This window comes from Brassica napus, chromosome C2, assembly GCF_020379485.1.
Source record: "Brassica napus cultivar Da-Ae chromosome C2, Da-Ae, whole genome shotgun sequence".
In the NCBI taxonomy this organism is placed as follows: Eukaryota; Viridiplantae; Streptophyta; class Magnoliopsida; order Brassicales; family Brassicaceae; genus Brassica; species Brassica napus.
In genome coordinates this window covers 42,124,653-42,148,987 of record NC_063445.1, presented here as the reverse complement: position 1 = coordinate 42,148,987, position 24,335 = coordinate 42,124,653, and the positions used below count along the sequence as shown (strand labels likewise).

General features: G+C 36.5%; 1 protein-coding gene and 1 pseudogene across 1 annotated transcript; one reads left to right on the top strand and one right to left on the bottom strand.

Annotated features, from left to right (window-relative positions):
• The first annotated feature begins 504 nt into the window (after window positions 1-504).
• LOC106387391 (non-specific lipid-transfer protein 13) lies at window positions 505-923 on the top strand. Its single transcript, XM_013827239.3, has one exon. It carries the CDS (start codon window positions 552-554, stop codon window positions 921-923), a length of 372 nt encoding a protein of 123 aa, XP_013682693.1. The 5' UTR covers window positions 505-551.
• A 15,944-nt stretch (window positions 924-16,867) lies between these two features.
• On the bottom strand, window positions 16,868-23,285 carry LOC106384717 (annotated as a pseudogene).
• Between the last annotated feature and the right edge of the window lie 1,050 nt (window positions 23,286-24,335).

Sequence of the window (24,335 nt, the reverse complement as noted above, 5' to 3'; positions counted from 1 at the left end):
GTTAATTCGTTGTAACCCTTCTATTACAACGAATTAACAAGAAATATGACCCTTGTAATAAATATGTTTTCTTGTAGTGATTTTAATTAATGCTATTTTTTTATTTTTGTCTATTGTATGCTATTTTTTGAACAAAAATTTGATTTAATGCTATTTGTATGTAAATTTATATGCGTTTGGAAGGAGTATATTTATTTTACCAACTTTAGTATTTTCACATAATTTTAAAAATTCAAAATTCTAATATTTTGGAGGCTTTATGACAATTTGAATTATAAACTTTGTCCCAAAAATGCTAAACGTACTGGTATATTCTAGAGCTAAAAGAGACTACGAATATAATACAAGTAATTATCGTTCCCTCTATATATAGTTCATTCGATTTGTATTGTTTTCAATGGCATATACGTCAACGATGATCTAACCATCAGCAAAACCAAAAGTTCATGAAATAAATGTGACTAATACTAAACACTATACATATATTGCTTCTTAATTATATAATAAACTAATCTAACAGTGTCTCATTTACATCAATTCAAAGTTTAGAAATGAATAGACACACGACAACATTAGTCGTACTTTCACTACTTCTCGTGGTCTCCGATCATACAAGGCTAATGATTCGAGTTCACTCGTACGTACCGTTTTGTGCATACACATATGATTATTTCTCTTATTGTCTTGAATTTCTCACGGGCAATTATTACAAACCCGGTAAGAAATGTTGTGTCCATATCGCAAAACTTAACATAATTGCCAAGCACAAAAAAGAGAATCCGAGACTTCTGTGTAATTGTGTTGAGATGATGACGAGAGGTTATACGCCTCCGATGTTGGCTGATAAGATCCAAGAGCTTCCTCCTCTTTGCAACACACATCTCAGCTTCCCTATCTCCTCTAGCATGGACTGTTCCACGTAAGTGTACAACATTACTTTTTATTTTAAATGGCAAAAAAGTCCGGGGGGTTATCGATCGGTATTAGGATTTGTTTGGTTAAAGATGTAAACATCTTCTGAAAATTTGAAATTAGTTAAAGTATATAGTCAAAATTAAACGTTTACTAATATACCATGTGCTTTGGTACTTTTTATGCAGGGTTTAAGTTTTAGAGAGGTTGAGTGGCTAATTTGTTTTGGAAGGTCCAACAAAAATGTGTATGGGTATTCAGTTTTATTTGTTTCTAATTGATTTTGGTTCAAGGTTTCGTTTAGAGAATGTGACTGCCAAATTATATATTGAATTTAGTCTTGGTGTAATTTTTATTCAGTTTTGAATTAAGTCTTTTTATAAAACTAGACTACATCTATAAACAACATATATGTTGGAACACTTGAATCAAATATGTTTCCCAGTTTTCTAAATTTTAGTATTTGAATCAGAAAACATCAAAATCAAAATATTATAACTAATGATGCTTTCATACTGCATGTTCTTATTATGTATACAAAAGATATCATTCTTTCCTAATGAATGCAAAACTTGGTTAGGAAGAAAAGTGAAAGAAAACCATAGAGTACTTTTGTTTCATGCGAGCCGGCCATGTAACCAATATTCATGAACAAATCCAGGAAAAAGAACTTCTTGTTTAATGGGAATTCGAAAAATGATTAAAAACTTGATTTTAAATGCAAAAGTATATCCTAACAATCAAATGAAAAAGTAACTTAAACACCTAGTGAAATTACAACCAACTCATTATGACTAAAAAAAACAAATAAAAACAGAATGTATTTTTACGAATATAACTCGGGTAAGTATTCTGTGGTTTTTGTAAGTCGTCTTCTCAAGAATTAGATCCTAAAAATAATTTAGAAATTTTATAAAAAAATATTTTGATGGGTTAAATATTGAAATCATGTAATTATAAACATTAATAAATGATATAAATTAACATCTAGTAAAATTGAATTATTTTCAACATAGATGAGTGAATGTAGTGTATCATAATATTCTTTGGTTTATGGTTTGGTAACATATGTTGTAGTATTGTTTGTATTTTTAGGGTTAGATTTTGGAAGCTTAATTTTTTTTTTAAAATATTAAATTTGACCAATGTGTTTAGTTTTGTATATATTAAACACTTTAAAGTTGATTTTAATTTCAATGAAGTATTTGTTTCTACTTAGTTAGTTATTTTGAGTTTAGGGTTTAAGTAAGTCTCCAATAAATAATGCACTAGAAGATTTATGCGGAAGTCTTCTGGGGAATAGTAAATTTAGGGTCTATAAGACTTTTTAGGTTAGAAGACTTCTCTAAAAGACTTATGAATCGAAAATATTTAATCTTATTGAATTTTGTCTCCCTATGTAAAAATTTATATATTATCTCTTCCTCTTAAACGGCTGCAACAAAAATATAATGTTCCTCACTCTGAAACTCTGAAACCTTTCTGTAATCTTTTTGAACTTGAAAACACCAAACTTTATATCATTTTTTTTTCATTTTTATCTCATGTCTTTCTCACTGATTTATCTTGTTTTACTGGTTTTTTTATTACATGGTTGTCATCTTCCAGTCTTTTAAAAGTAAATTTTTAAATATGATTTTCTTTATTTGGTAACCTCTTGGTGCTTAAAGCTCTTACCTTTTGAAAAATTCTTTTGTTGCTTAAAACTTTTATCTTATTTTGAAAATTTTCTTTATTTTGAAACCATTTGAATGCTTTGGAATATGCATATTTTTCAGATCTGAGTCAGACTTTGGAAGACTTCCAGAGAAGTCTTCTCAGAAGTATTCTAACATATAATGAGCTAGAAGACTTCCTGAAAGTCTTCCACGAAGTCTTCAAAAACCTGAAACAAGAGGACTATCAAAGTTTACGATGTGTATGTCAAGTGCAGTCCAAGCTTATTTATGTGGAGGAATGATCTCTAACTTAAGTATAATAGTTTTGTTAATGGTTTGTTATGTGATTTGTGTGTGTACTGTTTTAGTTGTGGATTCTTTTTGTAAATTTGAAGAGATGTTAATGAAAAGAAATTGGCAAATATGTTCATATCTACCATATTATCTGGTCAAAAGTACTTGACATTATTGAAGTTATATACAACTTCAATAGCAAAACACAATAACAAAAAAATTTAGTCAAATTTACTAAACTAAGCGAGAAGACTTAAAAAAACATAGTTAAATTCACAAAAAATCAAACATTACATAAGAAAAGAACATATACAACTTTCAATAGAAGTCTTCTGTGAAGACTTCTCGGAAGACTTAAGTTTTAAGCGAGAATTGAAAATATAAACAGAAAATTTTAAGCGGAAAATTAAAATTTAAGCGGAAAAAATTAAATTTTAAGTGAAAACTGAAATATTAAATCTTATGAATATTTTACGATCTAAGAAGACACATTAAACCACATGAATTGATATTCTTGAAATTACTTAACGCTTTTGAAATTTTTAAAAAATTCCATTAAAATTACTTAACACTCTTAAAAATACGAGTTTACAAAAACTAACGTAGAATACTTCTTAATAAACATTCTAGGATTAGCTAGAGACATTAATAAACATGAATGTTGGTAACCTCATAATTATCACCAATTAAGTTGTAAATTTCATTCAAAAGCCCCAATATGGACTAATATACATGAATTAACATGAAAATATTAAAAAGTCTTTTTAATTTTAGAGAAAATGAAAGTTTATTACACATTGACGTAGAAGACTTCCAGGAAGTCTTCCAGTAGAAGACTTCCAGGAAGTCTTCCAGTAGAAGACTTCTACGAAGTATTCCAAGTAGGTCACTTTTGTATTTGCAAATTTACAAAGGAAGACTTCTAGAGAAGTCTACTCTACATCAGACTTTTGTGGAAGTCTTCCTTTGTAAATATTGACTTACTTTTGTTTTAAGAAAATCTCGAAAATACCAGAGAAGCAGTCTTCTTGGATAAAAAAGGTTAGTTTTGCAATTGATAGAATTGTGTCAGAAATTTGTCTTTCTCTAGAAGACTTACATGAAAGTCTTCTTTACATAAGATTTCCATGGAAGTAGTCTCAACTGTCGGTGAAAGTCTTCTCACTTTCACTGAAAGTCGTCTTAGGTTACTTTTGCAATTGAAAATTAAAACTTAAATATTTAGTTTTAGCCAGAAGACCTCCATGAAGTCTTCAGTCGTAACTAAAGGTATGACCAGAATCTCGGAATAAAAATCTAGATCTGGATAAATTAAATATTTTAATTTTAATTTTTAATTGCATAAGTAATCTAAAATGACTTTTAACGAGTGTGAGAAGACTTCCACTGGCAGTTGAGACGACTTCCATCAAAGTCTTATGTAGAGAGAGAAAATTAAATTTCTGACACAATTCGGTCAATTTCAAAACTAACATGTTTATCCGAGAAGACTTCCCGGTAAGTCTCCTCTGGTATTTTTGAGATTTTTTTTGTTAACAAAGAAAAGTTGGAAGACTTACAGGAATTCGTCTCTAAAACACACACATAAAGTCAATTCCAAAACTAACTTATGCATTGACCATAAAACTTTCATATAAGTCTTCTACGGCGAGAATACTTATACGGAAGTCTTCTCTGACAAACAGATCCGAAAAAAATTCAAAAATCATTCTTAGATCGAATGAGGTTCATGTTTAACTTCTCCAATTACACATCATTTCTTAATGAAAGTTACCCACTTATTCTTGACCAATAATCATGAACTTGAGTAACTCTTATAGGCTTTTGAAATAAAAAAAAAGTTGGGATTTTAGGACGAAGAAATGATAGGGAAATGGTTTGTGTGTGTAAGAAATAAGAATATGAAGATGTAGATGTTGATTTTAGGTGCATTTAGATATTGAAATTGGTTGTTCATGGTGGTTGGTGTATTTTATAATAATGATAATGTTGTAAATAAAAGAGGAAGATGAGGATGATTGAGTAAACAAGTATTTTCAAAAAAAAAAAAAATTATGGCATTTTCGTGAATAATCCAAACTTTTGGAATGAATAATCCGAAAAAGTCATGGTTAGTTTTCAGTCAATTTTGCAAAAACTCCTTTGTTTAAACAACCTAACTGCATTTCCCATCATAATACCATAGTTTCAGTTGCCTTTCAGGAAAACATTGAGAACATTCGCGTAAACACGTAAATAACTTATAACACTATTATTCACATGATCACTACTAGTATTGTAACCGGTATTTTTAACTTATGATATATGATTCTGCAAATTAGCATAACTCAAAATCCGATTACAAAATCAAATAACATCATCTTAACTAGCATGTAATACAAAATCAAATTCTAATTTATAACTTTAACTAATTTCGTGCTACATTTTATAATTTTTTTTTGATAAATTAAAGATAAATTGCTTCAAATAGCTCCAAAACAAGTTTTTGTTTCCAAATTTGCCTTCAAAGGTCAAAATGAGCAAAATATATTTCTTTAGAAAGATAAATGATAACTATACTCAATATTATAAAAAATTTCCTTCCGGCCTTTAAGTACTCTGACAAATAATGAATCCGGTTTTCCTATGAGGCGCCAAAATTGTTTTCCCAACACAGCCGTATTAAAGTCCATCAAAGTCCTAATTCCTGTTATCTCATCATCTTTATGTAGGCATAACTTATCACAAAGGAATCCAGTGTACGTCTGTTCCATTCCCTTCTGAATTCCACAATAACTGAGATACAATGCTTGTTAACTTTGATGCTTTGTTTTTGGTAACCGAAGACATCACATGGTTTGACATTGTTGTTGCCACTGATTTGCTTCCTTTCTGCCTTGCATAAGAAATTTAATTGTCCATCGATTCACTCTATTATGCATTATTTCCTGTAAGAACTAGACCTATTCAATATGGTAATACTAAACCGAACCGAAATAGACTGGTTAAATTTTGGTATATACCATATAAAGCGAATGGTTATGATTTTATAAAAACTGTAGGATATGGATATGGTTAGGTTTATAACCTTAAACCGAATAAACCAAACAAAACTGATCAAAATAAAAACATATAAATATATACATTATATAACGATACATGATAATTGATCTGTTATATAAGTTAGCTTTCTTGTTAATAATTAATATCATATATTTTACATTAAATAATCCCTAATTTGAAAAACACTTAACTCACCGCATCGGAAGGCTCTAAACTTCTTATTCTCTTGGAATAGTTTCCTTCTTCTTTTACCTTTTTTGCTTCCTTTTATTGACTGGGAGTGAAAGTATGTCATAATAAATTTTTTTTCTTTTCTTAAACTATTATCTAGATTTGATTGAATTTACAAGCTGTTAGAAATTGTGAAATTACATAGTAACATGAAATTTCTTTGGAAAAACAGGGGAGAACAAGAAGAACTGTAAAAAACCGAGTCATTGACCGTTTTTTTTGTTTCTCTTTTTCATAATCAACTAATTCCCTCTTATACTTATTTTAGATGGGAGATTCTATGGCTAATAAGACCAATATTCAGGACAAAAGAGGAAGAAACTAACAGAACCTTCTGTCGATGCTAAATCCGGGATTTAAAAAAAAATGATGGCTTTGACAACATGACTCTTTAACATTCATATCTTTAAAACTCATATAATATGAAACCAAACCAAAAACTGAATAAACCGAAAACCGGTAGTATAAAAACCGAACCAAACCTAATTAGATATGGTTTCAATATGGTAGCTAATTTTTATAAACCGAAATACCCATAAACCAAAAAAAACAAATCGAAACCGGACCTGAACATGCCTAGTAAGAACCCAAAAATCTGAGTTTCTTGGATCCTATAAAACTCTCTGGATTTTCGAAATATGTCTCTTCCCTCCAATTTTTTGAATCCCTAAGATGTCATGTGCATCTCCATACGAGTTGTTTCGTTAATCCTATGGCCAAATTGGATATGACCAAATTGGATGGATGATTTTACCAAATTGGATGGATTATTTTGCAAAACTTATTTGCTGACTAAAAACTGTTTGATAGTCTTTTGGGATTTGTAGAATTGATTGACATTCTTCCTTTTGCGCTTTGCAAAAGAAAAGACTATCACCTGCAAAACCCGTTAACTTTTTTCCTCTCTCTGCTTTGCCGGATATTTGTGATCAAAGCCTCTCTACACATGATAAATAAGTGTGGGGGAGAGTAGATCTCCCTGTTTCAATCCCCTGTAAGGGATGTGCCCTCTTGCTTCTCCATTCAGTAAAACTTTTCACTGCACCTAAGTGATGCATTCCATCATCCACTGAATCAATTGCGGAGCAAACTCCATTTTTGTGAGCAGTGCCTGCATGAATGCTCATTCTACTCTATCATAGGCTTTACTCATATGCGTTTTGATTACCATAGATTTATTTTGCATGACTTGTTGTGCTTAATCGATGAAACATTTCATGTGCTATCAAAATGTTATCCAAAAATAAACATCCCGCGACATAGGCTGATTGGGTCTCCGAGATTAACTTCGTTAGGCAATTCCTCAGCCTCTGGCACAACACTTTTGAGACAATCTTATATCATGAAATTCTTCCTAATTATGCATTTAGGAAGAACTTCATGAATACCTTACTGAATTTGAACTATACATTTATGAAAAAATTCTTCCTAAATACATTTATGAATACCTTAACTATATGTAAATTTAGTAAGATATTCTCAAATATGTATACCATCTTTAGTCCAATAATCACTCACATGAATATACATCTTTACTCCACCTGAGTATATGATGATGATGTCTTTAGAGAAGAAAAAAACTCAAATTCATTTGTATATACATATCTTTATGCATATACTTGAAGGGATTTGCCAAACAGGATTAAATAAGGTATTTGTTACTTCATCATATGTCATTCTTGTCAACGATGAGTCTTAGTTAATGTGTAGTAATGCTCTTTGGCTTTTTTCATCTCTCTATGTATTATCAGGATGGGCTAGAAACTGCATCTCAGAGTTTATCTATGACTGATGTCCTGTGGATTTCACCAGCGACTTGGGAGCGCTCTACCGGTTCATCCAACTACGCCCAGAATGTCTAAACCACCTAAACCATTTGTACGGGAAACGAATGGTAATGCTTCGAGTCTCAACTATGTTTTCCTCAACAGGTTTGAATCACAGCGAACCGCGTTCGGGCAGACTCTTTACTCTACTATAGTAAGCAGCCTATGTTTTCTTTACATATTATGAAATCCTTGATGACTTTGGTCTCGGTTGTTACATTTCATCTCATTGCATTCTTGAATATTGCAGATCATGAGAGTTCCATATCTCATTCTATGCTTTGAAAACGATGACCTCGCTCCTTATACACAATTTCTCCACACGTCTCCAAGAACTAGGAGGAAATGTAAACTCGTTAAATGGAATAATTATCCTCATTTTTGTTAGTTAGTATATAGTATATACAAAAACTTTGTGGTGTTCACTGTCTCCAAATTAAATTCTTTATGATCGGAGTAAACATACATATATGCATAATGTCATTTGTTTTCAGGTCATTATTGGCATAATAAAGTCGACTATAAAGCTGCTGTATCAGAGATTCAGAGTTCTTGTCAAAAACAGCGTCAGTTTATTTGCAAAAGACATAAAAAAAACAGCGTCCTTTTATCAGAGCCAACTCAAAGCTTTTGGAAAATCAACCTCTGGTCATAACAGGAGCTTCAACGGAACTCCACTTGTCACAACAGAACATTTTGATACGTGCCAAGGTTGAGCTGAACCATGACGTGGAGGGGAGCAACAACTTTAGGCGGGAAAGTTTGTTGTCTTGGGCTGTATAGTTTCGACTATATATATGGAGTCTAAGAGTTTGTTAGAGGGTTGGCTTTTGGGAAAGAGTTCTTGTGATCTTGAGGTGTAAACCTTAGGGTTTGGGCTTGCTTGTACTTGTACGAGTAAGAGGTTCGTGTTACATCAATATACAGTGTGTTTCGATAGGTCGTGCTCTAACACATTTCTTCGTACCTAGTAGCACAGTTGGTTACTACGTGGGCAACGACAAGATGAACATAAACAAAGATTTGATTCATTTGTCCACTAGTCAAACCAATGACATTGTTAAAGCCTACTGGAGTCTTGGCCAAATCTTGTTTGATGGTTAAATCCCCAAGAACGTCGAGGATTGGGATATAAAGTTGTCGGAAACCACCGGGCGGTCTAAGAGGAAACATGGGAAGAGGTTTATACGTAGATCAAAAGACTGTAGGCTACAGAGACGCATTTGTTTTCTTCAAAACAGATCCTTGCACTAATAAGTAAATAAGATCCATTTTGCAGAACAAGAGAATGTGTTCAGTAAAGTATATACACCTATTCTATTGTTTTTCCATCCTTCAATCTTCCTTTTCTGCTTTTATCTGCATTTCCAGTGGAGTTTAGAGTCACAAATGCCATTGAAATGTAAAACTTTGTGGTAAAGAAAGATGATTCGTTTAATCAGTTATCTTTGCAGTTTCTGGAATAACCAGATGATGATGATAGTCTTGACTGTGACTGGAAAAACTCCAACGGAGTTCCAGGTCCAAATGAGCGTCGTGTTGCGTTTGGAGATTCTGATAACAGAGGCTCGTAGACCGGGCTTCGATTCTTGGGCTGAGTGATGGGTAATGGAGACACCTCCTTCTCCATGGTCCTTGGTTGCGTTTCTATGTTTCCTATAGTCACTATTGGTCCTCCCGTACGTTCAGCTTGTTGGAGTATATTGATCTTGCTGGGTCTGTATGTATAACGGTAGTACTTCAATGCGAAAATAGGACCCATCCCTGCTCCAATTATGAGCTGCACAAGAGAAGAAAACACGAAAAAGAAAATTGTTCCTTAATCGATGTTTGTTACAGACAGATGACGAGAGATGGCTCTTCTGATACTCACAAACATTGTTATCCAGTAAGAAGGTTGAGAACAGAGGCGAAACATGATGGTGTACATTCCCGATGATGGTATGGCGCTGAAGAGAAAGTTTATGACATAGAAACCGACCAGATTTCCCCAAATTGAAATGAGCAACCTTGATGTTCCCAGTCTTTGGAGAGCAGAGATCCTTTCATGAGTTGAGATTTGGGGGTTGTTGGGAGACTGTGGAACAAGAATTTGGTTGTCCAAAGAGGCCCTAACCATCCTTGCAGCTGTTTCCTCAAAATCACCTTGTTCTTCAGCCTGTCTCATTCTTTCCCTTCTAGCTGCACTCTCAGTAGGATCAGGGCAGCTAGTATATTGTATCATGACGTCTATGAGCTCAACCAGCGCCACATCTATAGCTTCGGTAGGGAGCTCACTTACTGGATGGGTGTTCTGCTCATGCAGCTCAGCTCCAGATTTTGACGAGGAGGATCTTTCAAGAGGTTCTGCGTTATGTGGAAGGGGTTCTCTTTGCTGTGGAGATTTTTCCACCCATATTGATCTTGCTAGGCCTTTAAATCCCGAGTTTGCAGAGTGAGAGACATCAGATGTTACCGGGTGGCGTCTGTACTCTCTCGAGTGGTATGAGTGTGTATGATCAGCAGAGTGTTGAGAATTAGCTTCTCTGTGATGGTAACTATTTGTGTATCGGCTGGCCACGGTTCTCTCCGGCGGGGGAGGAAATTTGTAGAGATGTGAGGCCCCACGCCTTTGATCGTCTCTATGATAGTTTCCTTCTCTGTTGGGAGGGTAAAGATCGGAAGGGGATCTTCTGGGCAGTTCACGGTTTGTGAGGGGGTAGCGCTGGGTAGTAGGGTGGTACTGAGCTGAACGGTTGGATGCGCTGTGCTGTCTGGAGTCTCTTTGGATTTGTAGGTTCCTCGTATTTCCCCCTTTCTCAAGTTTGTTTCTATGCGGTGCTTGGGAGTTATTCTCTTGGTTTCTGCGGTTTTCTGGACAGAGGTCTGTCTCATGGCACAGGCTGAAGCAGGCTCCACAGTGCTTCTCAAGTTTTTCGTACACTAATGTAGCAACAACTTCGTCCCCATTGTCGTACTCAAGTGTGGACTTTTTTATCAGAGGTTGGAGACCATTTATCTCAACTTTTATTTTTGCAGTGGTTGAGGTGATTTCGACTTTGTCCAAGATTCCAATATCTCTTGTTATCCCGGCGAGAGCAATATCAGACCAAAGGTGGAGGGGGATTCCTTGGACATGGATCCAAAAAGGGATCTGGCTTGGGAACGTAGGAGAGATTGAGGGCTCCCATCTTTGGATGATTACCATCCAGTGAGCGAAATGGTAAGGTCGGTTCTCCAAAACCCTTAAGATGTCTCTTTCAGAAGCAAACTGGAACTGAAAGCAGTCTTGCCCTAGATCTGCTCCGATTGGTCTGGATTCTAGTTTCCAGAGGTCTGCCAGGAAGGGGATAAGAGACCACATCCTTTGGTATTTAGGGTTTGTGAGACTTCCAACAAGTGTGAGTGAGTGTTTCTTGATAAGTTCAGAGCTATCAACGGAGGGGACTTTGACTCTTGCAGTACGTGGAGGGTCGCCTCCCGTCACCGGTGCTTTTCCTTTCTCTGCATATGAGAGCCTTCTGCTCATCCTTCTAGCGGAGGGGGGGAGTAAGTGATGAAGCTTCTTTACCAAGTAGGATTTACAGAGTATGGCTTTCAGGTGACAGCAGGTGCAAATGTTCTTCTCACGTTAATGAGAGAGTTTTGAGAAAAAGGTAGCTATGCAGCGGTAAATGTATCAAGATGTTGGATCTGAGAAATCGAGCAGCTTGAGGTATCTTTAGCTTCCAGTACAATGAGTTGTAAGAGGGGTTTTAAGGGAGGAGGAGATGCCATTGCGGTGTTAGATCACGTCCGGCGGTCCCTCCGACCCGGGTCGGGGGAAAGAACCCGGTGAGTATTGTCTCAGCTCCTCCAAAAGTCTGATGGATATAACCCAAAGTAGCAATAATTTGAAAAAGATTCTAAAAGGTGTACCGCCTTTTTCCTAGGAGAGGGAAAAGTTGGGGAAAGGTGGCAGGGTTGGAGACTAGGGACCGGAGGCTAAAGACCTTGCTCAAAACGTGGACCTGGGAGAGTTTTTTGTGAGAGAAAAACTAACAAATTCATTTGATTTTTTCCTATAATTAATTCTTCCTAAATACATTTATGAATACCTTACTGAATTTGAACTATATGTAAATTTAGTAAGATATTCTCAAATATGTATACCATCTTTAGTCCAATAATCGCTCACATGAATATACATCTTTACTCCACCTGAGTATATGATGATGATGTCTTTAGAGAAGAAAAAAACTCAGATCCATTTGTATATACATAGCTTTATGCATATACTTGAAGGGATTTGCCAAACAGGATTAAATAAGGTATTTGTTACTTCATCATATGTCATTCTTGTCAACGATGAGTCTTAGTTAATGTGTAGTAATGCTCTTTGGCTTTTTTCATCTCTCTATGTATTATCAGGATGGGCTAGAAACTGCATCTCAGAGTTTATCTATGACTGATGTCCTGTGGATTTCACCAGCGACTTGGGAGCGCTCTACCGGTTCATCCAACTACGCCCAGAATGTCTAAACCACCTAAACCATTTGTACGGGAAACGAATGGTAATTGTTGGGGGTGGATTTTACATCAACCTCAAGGCCCATTAGACAACAATTAGGCTCATATTGCTAGGAAGCTCTAGGCTTCATCTTTCTATAAATAAGGAGCTCCTCCTTATGAGAAAAGGGCTATCTTCTCCCATTTGACATATTAAACACTTATTACAAAGGGTTTATGGATTCTTAGATTACTTTACACTAGAAAATATTCTTGTAATACAATCTTTGATCAATAAACTCCTTTTGATGTTCATTTCTCATTTGATTCTTTCAAGATTTCTCCTAAACCTCAAGAATCTAATCTTTTGTCTTTAGATTCTTTATTGATTGATTCCAACAAACATCACCAGCATAAACACCGTTTTTGGATCAAACAGTTGGCGCTAGAAGGAGGGGGCTAAGGAGAACTATCTTGAAATCTATCAAACTTGAGAAAAAAAAAATCGTCTTGTTTCTTCACCAACACACGGGTTTGGTTCGACGGAGAAGAGATATGGGTAAAAGGTCGAAGCTTTCTTCACCAATGACAAAGCTTTGCTTTGGACGACGGAGCCACACAAGAGCCCACCAAAAATTCATCTAGGAGAGGCCGGTCAAAACTCAGATCGGCGGAGTTCCATTCCATGATCGCCGACAACAAGGTCTTCGGCGGCTAGGGACGACGATTGGCAATGACGGTCACTTCTGGGAAACGAACAAGACGATACTCGGATTCAACGGCGACCATGATTCAGCCTCGAGACATTCTCGCGGACTCCTCAAGACTGACGCCGAATCTGTTCGCGGCAGTCATCACCTACCCTTGACGCGGAGAGTTCCTGATTACGATTAAAACGAAGCTCCAAGCCCACCCCAAATCGTCATCTGCTGCTGTCGAGGATATCTCCGCAAGAGGACAAATCGATGGCTCAAGTGTGTCTGAGCCAAGATCGATGGCGACGACCATGATTAGATCCCGGAGAAGCAAATCTTCTTTGCCCGACGACGAGTTCATCATGACCAGAGGAGTAAAGTTTCGAACTTGAGTTCGTTTCAATCTTCACCTCGCCACACCGATCTCGATCCTGAGTTCTCTGCACGATCTCATCAAACATGAAGAAGCGTGGTCATGACTTGAAGAAGAAGATGAAGAAGCGTGGTCACGTCAGCTCTGGATATCGTTTTAGCGGAGAGCATCGTCACCTCCGATTGGTGGATCAAACAGTTGCTGCTTTCGAACTTTGGTGGAGCTTACAAACGACACCACACCAGCTCGCTATCGGTTTGACAGAGCTTCTCTGCTCAACGACGAGTCCACCACAACCAAAGGCGTCGCGGTGAGGGAGTTGGAGTCAGATGTGGAGTAGTGAAGTTTCAAATAAAGCTCCGGTCTTGTCTTGTGATGTCAAGAATAAAGCGTACGAGTCTCTTCTTGATCCGCACGAGACCCTGGACAGTAGTGAGCTCGATGAACAGAGACGACCCTGAGACGAGAAGAGTTTGATAAGAACAAAACCTGGAGTTAGGATCGTTTCCTTCCACAACATGCGGTTCAGGGTTGCTGCTGAAATTTATAAGCTTTCCTCCCCACGGCTCTTCCACTAGCTCGCAGATGGGAACAAGCCCAAGCTCAGTCACGATCTTTCGAGCAGCTCAAAGGTTTGAGGAAGTCGTCACCGAGAAGCCCGAGCTTGCCATCACAGATACAATTCTGGTCTTGCTCTGGAGGTATGAGACATGGCTTTACCTGCACCTTTATACGTCACCGCACTTCCGTAAAGCTCATGCTTCTACCTCACGTGTCATGACCGTCTGCGTCTCTTCATCAAGTTGGAGGCCTCTCATCCACTTCTTCGTTAAGTGCCGATCAAGAGCTCCCTTCTCGATCCAAGACTTCATGCAATTTTGGCAAAAGCGATGTGATGAGGAAAAATCAAGACTTCGATGCTCTCATCTCCGAACTCTGCTACGAACGCAAACTTCATAGCATAGAGCTCTTGCTTCTTCATCAAGCAAGCTCTACTAATTGACAAGATAAGTTTTCCTAACAACCTTATCAAATCATTATTATCCTTACGGATTTACAAGCTTTAAGATGTAGTCAAGTTGTAGTTTGCTTCTTTAATAATTTATTATCTAACCACGATAATAAAATATTTAAAAGAAGCGATAATGGTTGTTACAACGTATTGACTTATGTTCAAAGTCACTGTATTTGATTATATCAATGTTCATGACATGTGGTTGCTAACAAGACTTAATTTTCTTGAAGCTTTGTCCATCCCCTCGCACTGGTCTTTGCATGATCTTGTCGCAAACCATCTCGAGATCATAGGCAGAATGCCTTCGGAGGACGGCTCAGCTACGAGCTTCTCGGAAGCGGCACAAGCGGAACAAGCCAGAATTTTCTCGTCACCACAGCCTGACGAACATACAAGCCAACAACTTGCTCGGCACACACGATCTCAACACGAGACTTCGGGTCGGCAATAGTTCGGTAAACATGTATTTTAGGCACAAGTTTAAATTGAACTTGCTTGTTACTAGGCATGAATTTGCAGTTGACTCGCTTATCGTTAGACACGAGTTTGCAAAAACTTGTCTTTGGCTAGGCATGAGTTTACAAAAACTCTCCTTCTACTAGGCACGAGTTCTCAGTAAACTCGCCCTTGTCTCAGCATGAGTTTAGTAAACTCGTCTTTTGCTAAGCACGAGTCTAAAGCAAATTCGCCTTTTATTAGGCACAGATTCAAAGTAAACTCGCCTAAATCGTCATATGCATACGTGTCTAATTAATTGTCTAATAAACCCTATTCGTAAAATTCATAGAGATCGACTTCATCTCTCTCTACGAACATGGGGGGCTTACTGTTGGGGGTGGATTTTACATCAACCTCAAGGCCCATTAGACAATAATTAGGCTCATATTGCTAGGAAGCTCTAGGCTTCATCTTTCTATAAATAAGGAGCTCCTCCTTATGAGAAAAGGGCTATCTTCTCCCATTTGACATATTAAACACTTATTATAAAGGGTTTATGGATTCTTAGATTACTTTACACTAGAAACTATTCTTGTAATACAATCTTTGATCAATAAACTCCTTTTGATGTTCATTTCTCATTTGATTCTTTCAAGATTTCTCCTAAACCTCAAGAATCTAATCTTTTGTCTTTAGATTCTTTATTGATTGATTCCAACAAACATCACCAGCATAAACACCGTTTTTGGATCAAACAGTAATGCTTCGAGTCTCAACTATGTTTTCCTCAACAGGTTTGAATCACAGCGAACCGCGTTCGGGCAGACTCTTTACTCTACTATAGTAAGCAGCCTATGTTTTCTTTACATATTATGAAATCCTTGATGAGTTTGGTCTCGGTTGTTACATTTCATCTCATTGCATTCTTGAATATTGCAGATCATGAGAGTTCCATATCTCATTCTGTGCTTTGAAAACGATGACCTCGCTCCTTATACACAATTTCTCCACACCTCTCCAAGAACTAGGAGGAAATGTAAACTCGTTAAATGGAATAATTATCCTCATTTTTGTTAGTTAGTATATAGTATATACAAAAACTTTGTGGTGTTCACTGTCTCCAAATTAAATTCTTTATGATCGGAGTAAACATACATATATGCATAATGTCATTTGTTTTCAGGTCATTATTGGCATAATCAAGTCGACTATAAAGCTGCTGTATCAGAGATTCAGAGTTCTTGCAAAAACAGCGTCCGTTTATTTGCAAAAGACATTAAAAAACAGCGTCCTTTTATCAGAGCCAACTCAAAGCTTTTGGAAAATCAACCTTCTGGTCATAACAGGAGCTTCAACGGAACTCCACTTGTCACAACAGAACATTTTGATACGTGCCAAGGTTGAGCTGAACCATGACGTGGAGGGGAGCAACAACTTTAGGCGGGAAAGTTTGTTGAGTCTTGGGCTGTATAGTTTCGACTATATATATGGAGTCTAAGAGTTTGTTAGAGGGTTGGCTTTTGGGAAAGAGTTCTTGGGATCTTGAGGTGTAAACCTTAGGGTTTGGGCTTGCTTGTACTTGTATGAGTAAGAGGTTCGTGTTACATCAATATACAGTGTGTTTCGATAGGTCGTGCTCTATCACATTTCTTCGTACCTAGTAGCACAGTTGGTTACTACGTGGGCAACGACAAGATGAACATAAACAAAGATTTGATTCATTTGTCCACTAGTCAAACCAATGACACTGTTAAAGCCTACTGGAGTCTTGGCCAAATCTTGTTTGATGGTTAAATCCCCAAGAACGTCGAGGATTGGGATATAAAGTTGTCGGAAACCACCGGGCGGTCTAAGAGGAAACATGGGAAGAGGTTTATACGTAGATCAAAAGACTGTAGGCTACAGAGACGCATTTGTTTTCTTCAAAACAGATCCTTGCACTAATAAGTAAATAAGATCCATTTTGCAGAACAAGAGAATGTGTTCAGTAAAGTATATACACCTATTCTATTGTTTTTCCATCCTTCAATCTTCCTTTTCTGCTTTTATCTGCATTTCCAGTGGAGTTTAGAGTCACAAATGCCATTGAAATGTAAAACTTTGTGGTAAAGAAAGATGATTCGTTTAATCAGTTATCTTTGCAGTTTCTGGAATAACCAGATGATGATGATAGTCTTGACTGTGACTGGAAAAACTCCAACGGAGTTCCAGGTCCAAATGAGCGTCGTGTTGCGTTTGGAGATTCTGATAACAGAGGCTCGTAGACCGGGCTTCGATTCTTGGGCTGAGTGATGGATAATGGAGACACCTCCTTCTCCATGGTCCTTGGTTGCGTTTCTATGTTTCCTATAGTCACTATTGGTCCTCCCGTACGTTCAGCTTGTTGGAGTATATTGATCTTGCTGGGTCTGTATGTATAACGGTAGTACTTCAATGCGAAAATAGGACCCATCCCTGCTCCAACTATGAGCTGCACAAGAGAAGAAAACACGAAAAAGAATATTATTCCTTAATCGATGTTTGTTACAGACAGATGACGAGAGATGGCTCTTCTGATACTCACAAACATTGTTATCCAGTAAGAAGGTTGAGAACAGAGGCGAAACATGATGGTGTACATTCCCGATGATGGTATGGCGCTGAAGAGAAAGTTTATGACATAGAAACCGACCAGATTTCCCCAAATTGAAAGATGTTGCAACACCGTAAAGGAACTGTATCCAACAGCAATACGAAAATAAAGGAAAAGTATTTAAGCATCTGTGTGTGTGTATCATGAACATGCACATATAAAAACGGGATGCATGAGTCCAGATGTGTGTAAAAAAAAAGAGAGTATGTACTTGGTTTCTTGAGCCACAACAAAAGCTTGAAGCCATATACACCCAGAGAGAGCTACCATTCCAAGCTCCTCCATTTCACTTTTCTCATTAGCATATGCGTGAATAGTTATTACAAATACAACAATTGCCTGCAATTACAAAAGTCCAGATTCCAGATTTATACAAGGAAATATGAGCTAAAAGAATAGAAAAAAGTACTTTAACCATTTTCACTCAGTGTGTGGAGTATAAAAAATACATTTATATGTTACTCACGTGAAAAAGGGATCGACCAAACCACCCCGCAAATGTGCTCGGATTAAGAAGCCTGGGAGAAAAACCACAGATATGCATTAGCGTATGAACAGTTAGCTTCACATTAAGTGAAACCCTCAAGGAAATCAAACCACGCGTACCTTCCAGCTTGGCAGTAGAACAAAATTTGAGGGTGTTGCATTACTGACGTTTCACTAAGATCTTTATCAATTACACTAACAAGGACGGGAACACTGGTGTAGAAAACGTTATAAGCCATCAAGCTAACCGAATTGAAAAGACTGGTTCCAGAAACTCCTGAAATAAACGAGAAGCTGGGTAGATTCTATTGTCAGTATTCAGGAATGGTATGGATGCTATGTACTGAAAAGTGAAAACATATCTAAGGAGATCAGTCCTTACAAAATCTGGATGAAGCATATCAACAATGATTTGTAGAAGGAATACTGGGACAAAAATGCTCTTCGGTTATATGAATACCTCCCATGAACAAGAATTAGTCTTTTCAGAAACCTAAATCCTGCACGCAAATATCAGCCCAACAAGAACCAATTAGATCTGCTTTGACAGGCTAAAACAGTTTTATCTGTACAGCAAAATTACTATATAATTATTTTTTTGGGCTTATTGCCTTTTTTAGAAAAGTCTGATCAACTAAGTAACCAATTCAGAAGCAGTCCGAGGAAAAACTGTAAATGCTATGCATCTTCAAGTTGATAGGAAGAAAACAAAGATCTAGCTACTGCTCTTACTTCCAATGCTATAATCTGCAGCTCTTGCTGCCTGCAGCCCTTCTCTTCCGCTAATGCCGACCCCAATATCAGCTTGCTGTATCATTCTTACATCATTCCCACCATCACCAATTGCTAGGGTTCGATAATCGCAGGATTTTAATATTTCAACCAACTGTAAGGTCAGGAAAGAAAAACATTGAAAGGGCCACTTGGTAACAGGATGAATTATACTATCATATAATAATAAGAAACAGTAGCACCTAACGTTGGGAGGGATACCTGAGCTTTTTGTGAAGGTGTAACACGACAACATATGGCTGTTCTAGAAAGTATAGCTAGTTCAACAAAATCCTTGCGATGGTGTTTCACAGCAATTTCTAGAGCCCAGCCATCAATAACGAATGCCACGTCCTGTTCGAGCCCATAAAATTATTCTCTCATACATACAGGTTATAGAAAATTGTTCAAAGACTGCAGAAATTCAAGAGAAGGTAAACCTTAGGTTCAGAAGTTGTATTCCGCATTGTAAGCAAAACCCTCTCCAAACTCCTAGAAACATCTTCTTCAGATTTTCCATCAATCAATAGAAGTTGACCTTTAGGCTCTGATATAAACAAATATGATTATTTATGGTTAAAAGGCATGACAAGTGGCAAACACAAATGACAAAGAGAGGAAATGATCCCAGCTTACCTGGGGAGATAAAATTACATGAAAGAGCAATCTGTATAGCTGTATTCTGCTTATCTCCAGTCAGCATCCAAAAGTTTATCCCTGCTTTTCTAAGTGTCTCAATTGTCTCTGGTACACCATCCTAAAAAAAAACAGGCAAATGTTTATAAGACAATCCTCTCCTACTTATAATGCCACATTATAGTACACTGTGAACCACTATGTCCTCGACATTTACACTTTTACCTGCAAGCGATCTTCTATCGCAGTGACCCCAAGAATATAAAGATCGTGTTCTAACCTTTGACAGACCTCAGCAATTCTCCACTGTGACATGAAAAAAGCATGAATTTGACAGGCAATCAAGTGCATAAAACTTAATTACGCAAAACTGAGCATACTTCATAATTGCTTTAAGCGAACAACCGAAACAAAGAAGAATTGTTTCAATTACCTCCCTATCGACCAGAACACTACTAGCCTCTTTAAACTTCACTAACCACTCTAGATACTCATCTTCTTCCAGTTCACGCCAAGCCAAACACAATGTTCGGAGCCCCAGCTGGGCATAGTGTTCTACAGCTTCAGTAATAGTTCTGGTTTGCTGACCTAATAGCAGTAGGAAAATTGGCCATCAGCTCTGAGCACATTCAGAAGTACAGTGCTTCCTCGTCTCATATTGATAGGAGATACGTCAACTCACCAGCACACGCATAGGGAAGGATTGATTCATCTGCACCTTTTGACAAAAGAATAATTTTCCCATTCTGACAATCTTACACTACCATTGACATCCTTTTCCGATCTGAAGTGAATTCAAGAATTTCCAGTACCTCCTAACGAATCGTCAAACCATTAAACCTGATTTCTGCGTTCAGTAAAGAGGGCAAACAACAAATGAGAATTACTTTTTAGATACATATTCTAAGGAGAGCCAAACCGAAATAAGATCATCGTTACCTAGAAGATTGGCATTTTTGCCGACAAATACCATATTCAACTTTGCCGCAGCAATTACAAGAGCTTCCTCATCCTGAGATTGGGCCTTGTATACAATATCTCCAGCTTTGCTATCAGATGAAAATCCCCAGAAAACATTATGAAATGAAAATTCCTTGGTAATAGAATAAATATGCACAACTGATATACGATCTGTGAAGTTTCTTTCCCATACTTGACTGAGAAAAACAGACATCATGCAAATCTGAAGAACATTCACAAAGAAGTTGAAAATTACCTCCGCACAGGTATAACTGTGTTGCCGATGGCCATAACTGTAAGAAATCGGATGACATCTGTAGAGCCACTGGTGATAGCACTAAGAAGGTGTGCATCTGTTTATAAAGATCAGAATAATTTAGAAACAATACTCATTGACGCAGAGGCTCTAAATGATGTATACAAAATTATTTTTGACACAAATCGGGTACGCATAAAATTGACAACATAATACACCAGGAAAACCTTTTAAAGCATCTCCATTCTCATTCCCATAAAAAATGCTACCAATACAGCATCTTCTAAAAATCATCTTGTTGTCTGTCAGGGTCCCAGTTTTGTCGGTCAAAATGTACTCTACTTGCCCAAGGTCCTCACTTATTGCTGTGCTGCCACACATAAATGCAAACACAAATCGTGAGATTAAGGTGTTCGCAGGGTGAATATCAGGTAGTTTGCCAATATATTGAACTAACTTTGCTGCATAAGATGCTGTACCAGTTTCTTGATCTATCATCTCTACATCCCATTCAATAAATTTTGCATAAAGTCCCTTAACCAGATCTAGTGATACCTGCCACATCACATCAAACCAGATATGATTCAAACCCAGTGTTGTTCCATAAAAGATAAATCATCAAGCCGCGATTCAGAATCCAATATCTCTTTCACATGCCAAGACGTCTCTTACTGCATTATATATGTCACTCGAGAGCTAGAAATGATGTTACCAGATCTCAACATAGTATAGCAAGGAAGTTATAACTACCTTAATGGAGATGGGTATCATGATGGAACATAGAAGCTCAAACCGCAAAGGGATTACAAGCAGCTCATACCAGGGGGCTTCCGCTGGATACTGCACATACCATTGCTGAAACACAACAACCAAGTACGAAGAGCTCAGAACGCCCAATTATACAAAAACAAGTGTTGAAGATCTATTATGCACATGACAATGTATGAGGAATCTAACCTTCCTTGCTTCTGTATCTTTCCAAACATTTCCAGCAACACCAAGAACGAGAACAACGACAATTTGGAAAACGAATATTGCTCCAGTCAATTTATCAATCATTGCATCCATAGCAGTAAGTTTTGGCTCAGCTATACCCCTACTCATACCAAGCTTAGTTTGGTTGCCTATAAAAGATGAAAAATCATTAAAGACTTATAAAATATCAACTGAAATCATACGACTAACCAGAGATAGTAACAATGCATGGTCCTCAACCTTAGAAATTTATTTCAAGAACCAGAATCAAGCCACTTTTATACGAAAACATTACCTGTATAAACAGATGCTCCACATGCCCACTCCGTATTTCTCAAGTAACAGGACTGAAGCAGAGTGTTTTTTATTGTTAACGAACAGACGTCATTGTCAATAAACGGCGGAAATAAGCGCATGTTTGCATCAAATCTTCGAATATCCTTATCTGGTACAGGACATTCAAGCACACCCTGAAAATATAGATAGCTTAACATCAAATCCTTTTATGCGAAACAACATGATTATTTACAAGACATCTTACTTTCATTCTGTGTAACAACTCTAGATCAATTCCCACGCATGCGGAAGGTATGACTCTTGTTTTGAGATCAGTTTCACCGTCTAAAGCAGCAGTCTGCAATGTATGAGTCCACTTTTTACCGCATTTGAAAAGTCTGATAGTAGCACAAATCAGTTACATGCATGAGGGGAAGTGTACCTCAACATAGCAAACACCTTGTGGATCAGAAGGACCAACAAAACTAGATCACAAGGAACTTCATCATTCTCACGCAACCACACAATATTGCCAACCTGTATCTCCTGCGCTTGGATCTACAAGCAAAATACTAATGCAGCTAAGCCAAACTATCACCAAAGAAGAAACAAAAAAAAAAAAAAATCTAGCAAAAGAGATTCATTCATACATGTTTCTTGATCCCATGTTTGACGATCCAAACCTGTTTCTCATTAGCTATCTTATCAGAGAGAAACCTGTGGTAATCATCCCAAGCTTCTTTGGAAGCGGAGACGGCAAATATGAAAATCAACGGACCCCATGTACTAGCAGGGTTTACAGGGGTGATAAGTGACCATAGCTGAAGGCAAGCAATCAACAGAAAATACTGGTTCATCACCTGAATTGCTCCCACAAGTTCTTGGGAAGAAAGTTCCACAATGTATACTTTGTATTAGAGATACGGTTATCACAAGAAACCTCCTTCGAAGCTTCATCATCGTTAATGTATACGAAACGCTTCATTTTTCAAAAGTCTTCTTCTTCTTCTACAGTTTCATCCTCAAGTTTACGCCCTGGAGATCTATCAGAATCGCAAGTTAAATCTGATTGAATTCGATACATCAAGTGATTTTGATTTCTATAGTCGTCATATAAGGAGATTGAGCTAGACGTTACCTTGTGTGGATCACACGGAGGGGTTCTGAGATTCCTCTGTTAATTGTTGAATCAGTCGGATGAGGTAGTGTGATCCGCAGCGACGTTGCGTTCTCCCTAGAATTTTTCCTTTGCCGTTTATGTTTATTTAAGAGACACAAAAAAATATAAAAATAATTTTAAACACACGTTCTGTGAGTTGTTTTTCTTCTTTAAACCGGCACACGTTCTGTTTAGATGAGACGTAGGTTGGAACAAAACTTTACATCGAAATTTTGATGCTCTTGCATCTCGAATATACGTCTTTCTGGACTTGTGACCACAATTTTCACACTCTTAATATTTTTTTTGAAACTGGACTCTTAATATTATCAATACAATTAAAACTCTGGCCGTTTTCTTGACATCCCCTTGGACTTTGTAAATATTTACAGCAGACTGCCACTACATATTAATTATTAAATATTATAAAAATATTATTATGTTCCACGATTTATGGGCTTATATATAGAAAAAATGATTACTAGCATACATGAAGTATTGATCACCACATAGCTAACCATGCAAACTAAGCTAATGTATACGTAGCCACACGAACTATATGTTATGCATGACAACATCCCTCAACTTTATGATGTTATGTAGTTAACATCACGAGTTTAATTTCATTTATCCAAAAACTGATGTGGAATTTAGAGTTCCTTTAAATATTTTGTTTCAACAATTAAAATATGATCGATCCGACTATAATTTAACTAAAATTAGATTTTGACCCACATTTTAAAAGCGTAAGAATATTTTTAACAAAATCTAATTTACATAATCAATATGTTTTAACATTTTTTTGATAAGTAGTGTTTTAACATTTTTATTTTAGTGTACTTTAAAATTATATAATTGTATTGTTTTTATTTATATAATTTGTTTTGTTATGAAATTTTAATAAGTAATGTTTAAAAAAAATTATTTCAGTGTTTTGACATTTTTTTAGTGTCTTTTAAAACTATATAATTCTATTATTTTTATTTAATCTGTTTTTTTTTAATTATTTTAATCTGTTTTGTTATGAACTCTTACTAAAAATTTTGTAATTCGTCTGATTAATTGTGTGATATATAATTATTTGATAATTTTTTAATTATAAAACTTATTTTCTGTAAATTTTCTAACTCTAACATTTTATTTGTTTAAAACTTATTTGATATCAACTTAAACCAAACATAATTTTGCGTATACAATTATAAATTATATACTTCTAAGAATAAAAATAATCAA

Coding starts and splice junctions, on each gene's coding strand:
- LOC106387391 (XM_013827239.3), top strand. CDS start 552: ATGAATAGACACACGACAACATTAGTCGTACTTTCACTACTTCTCGTG.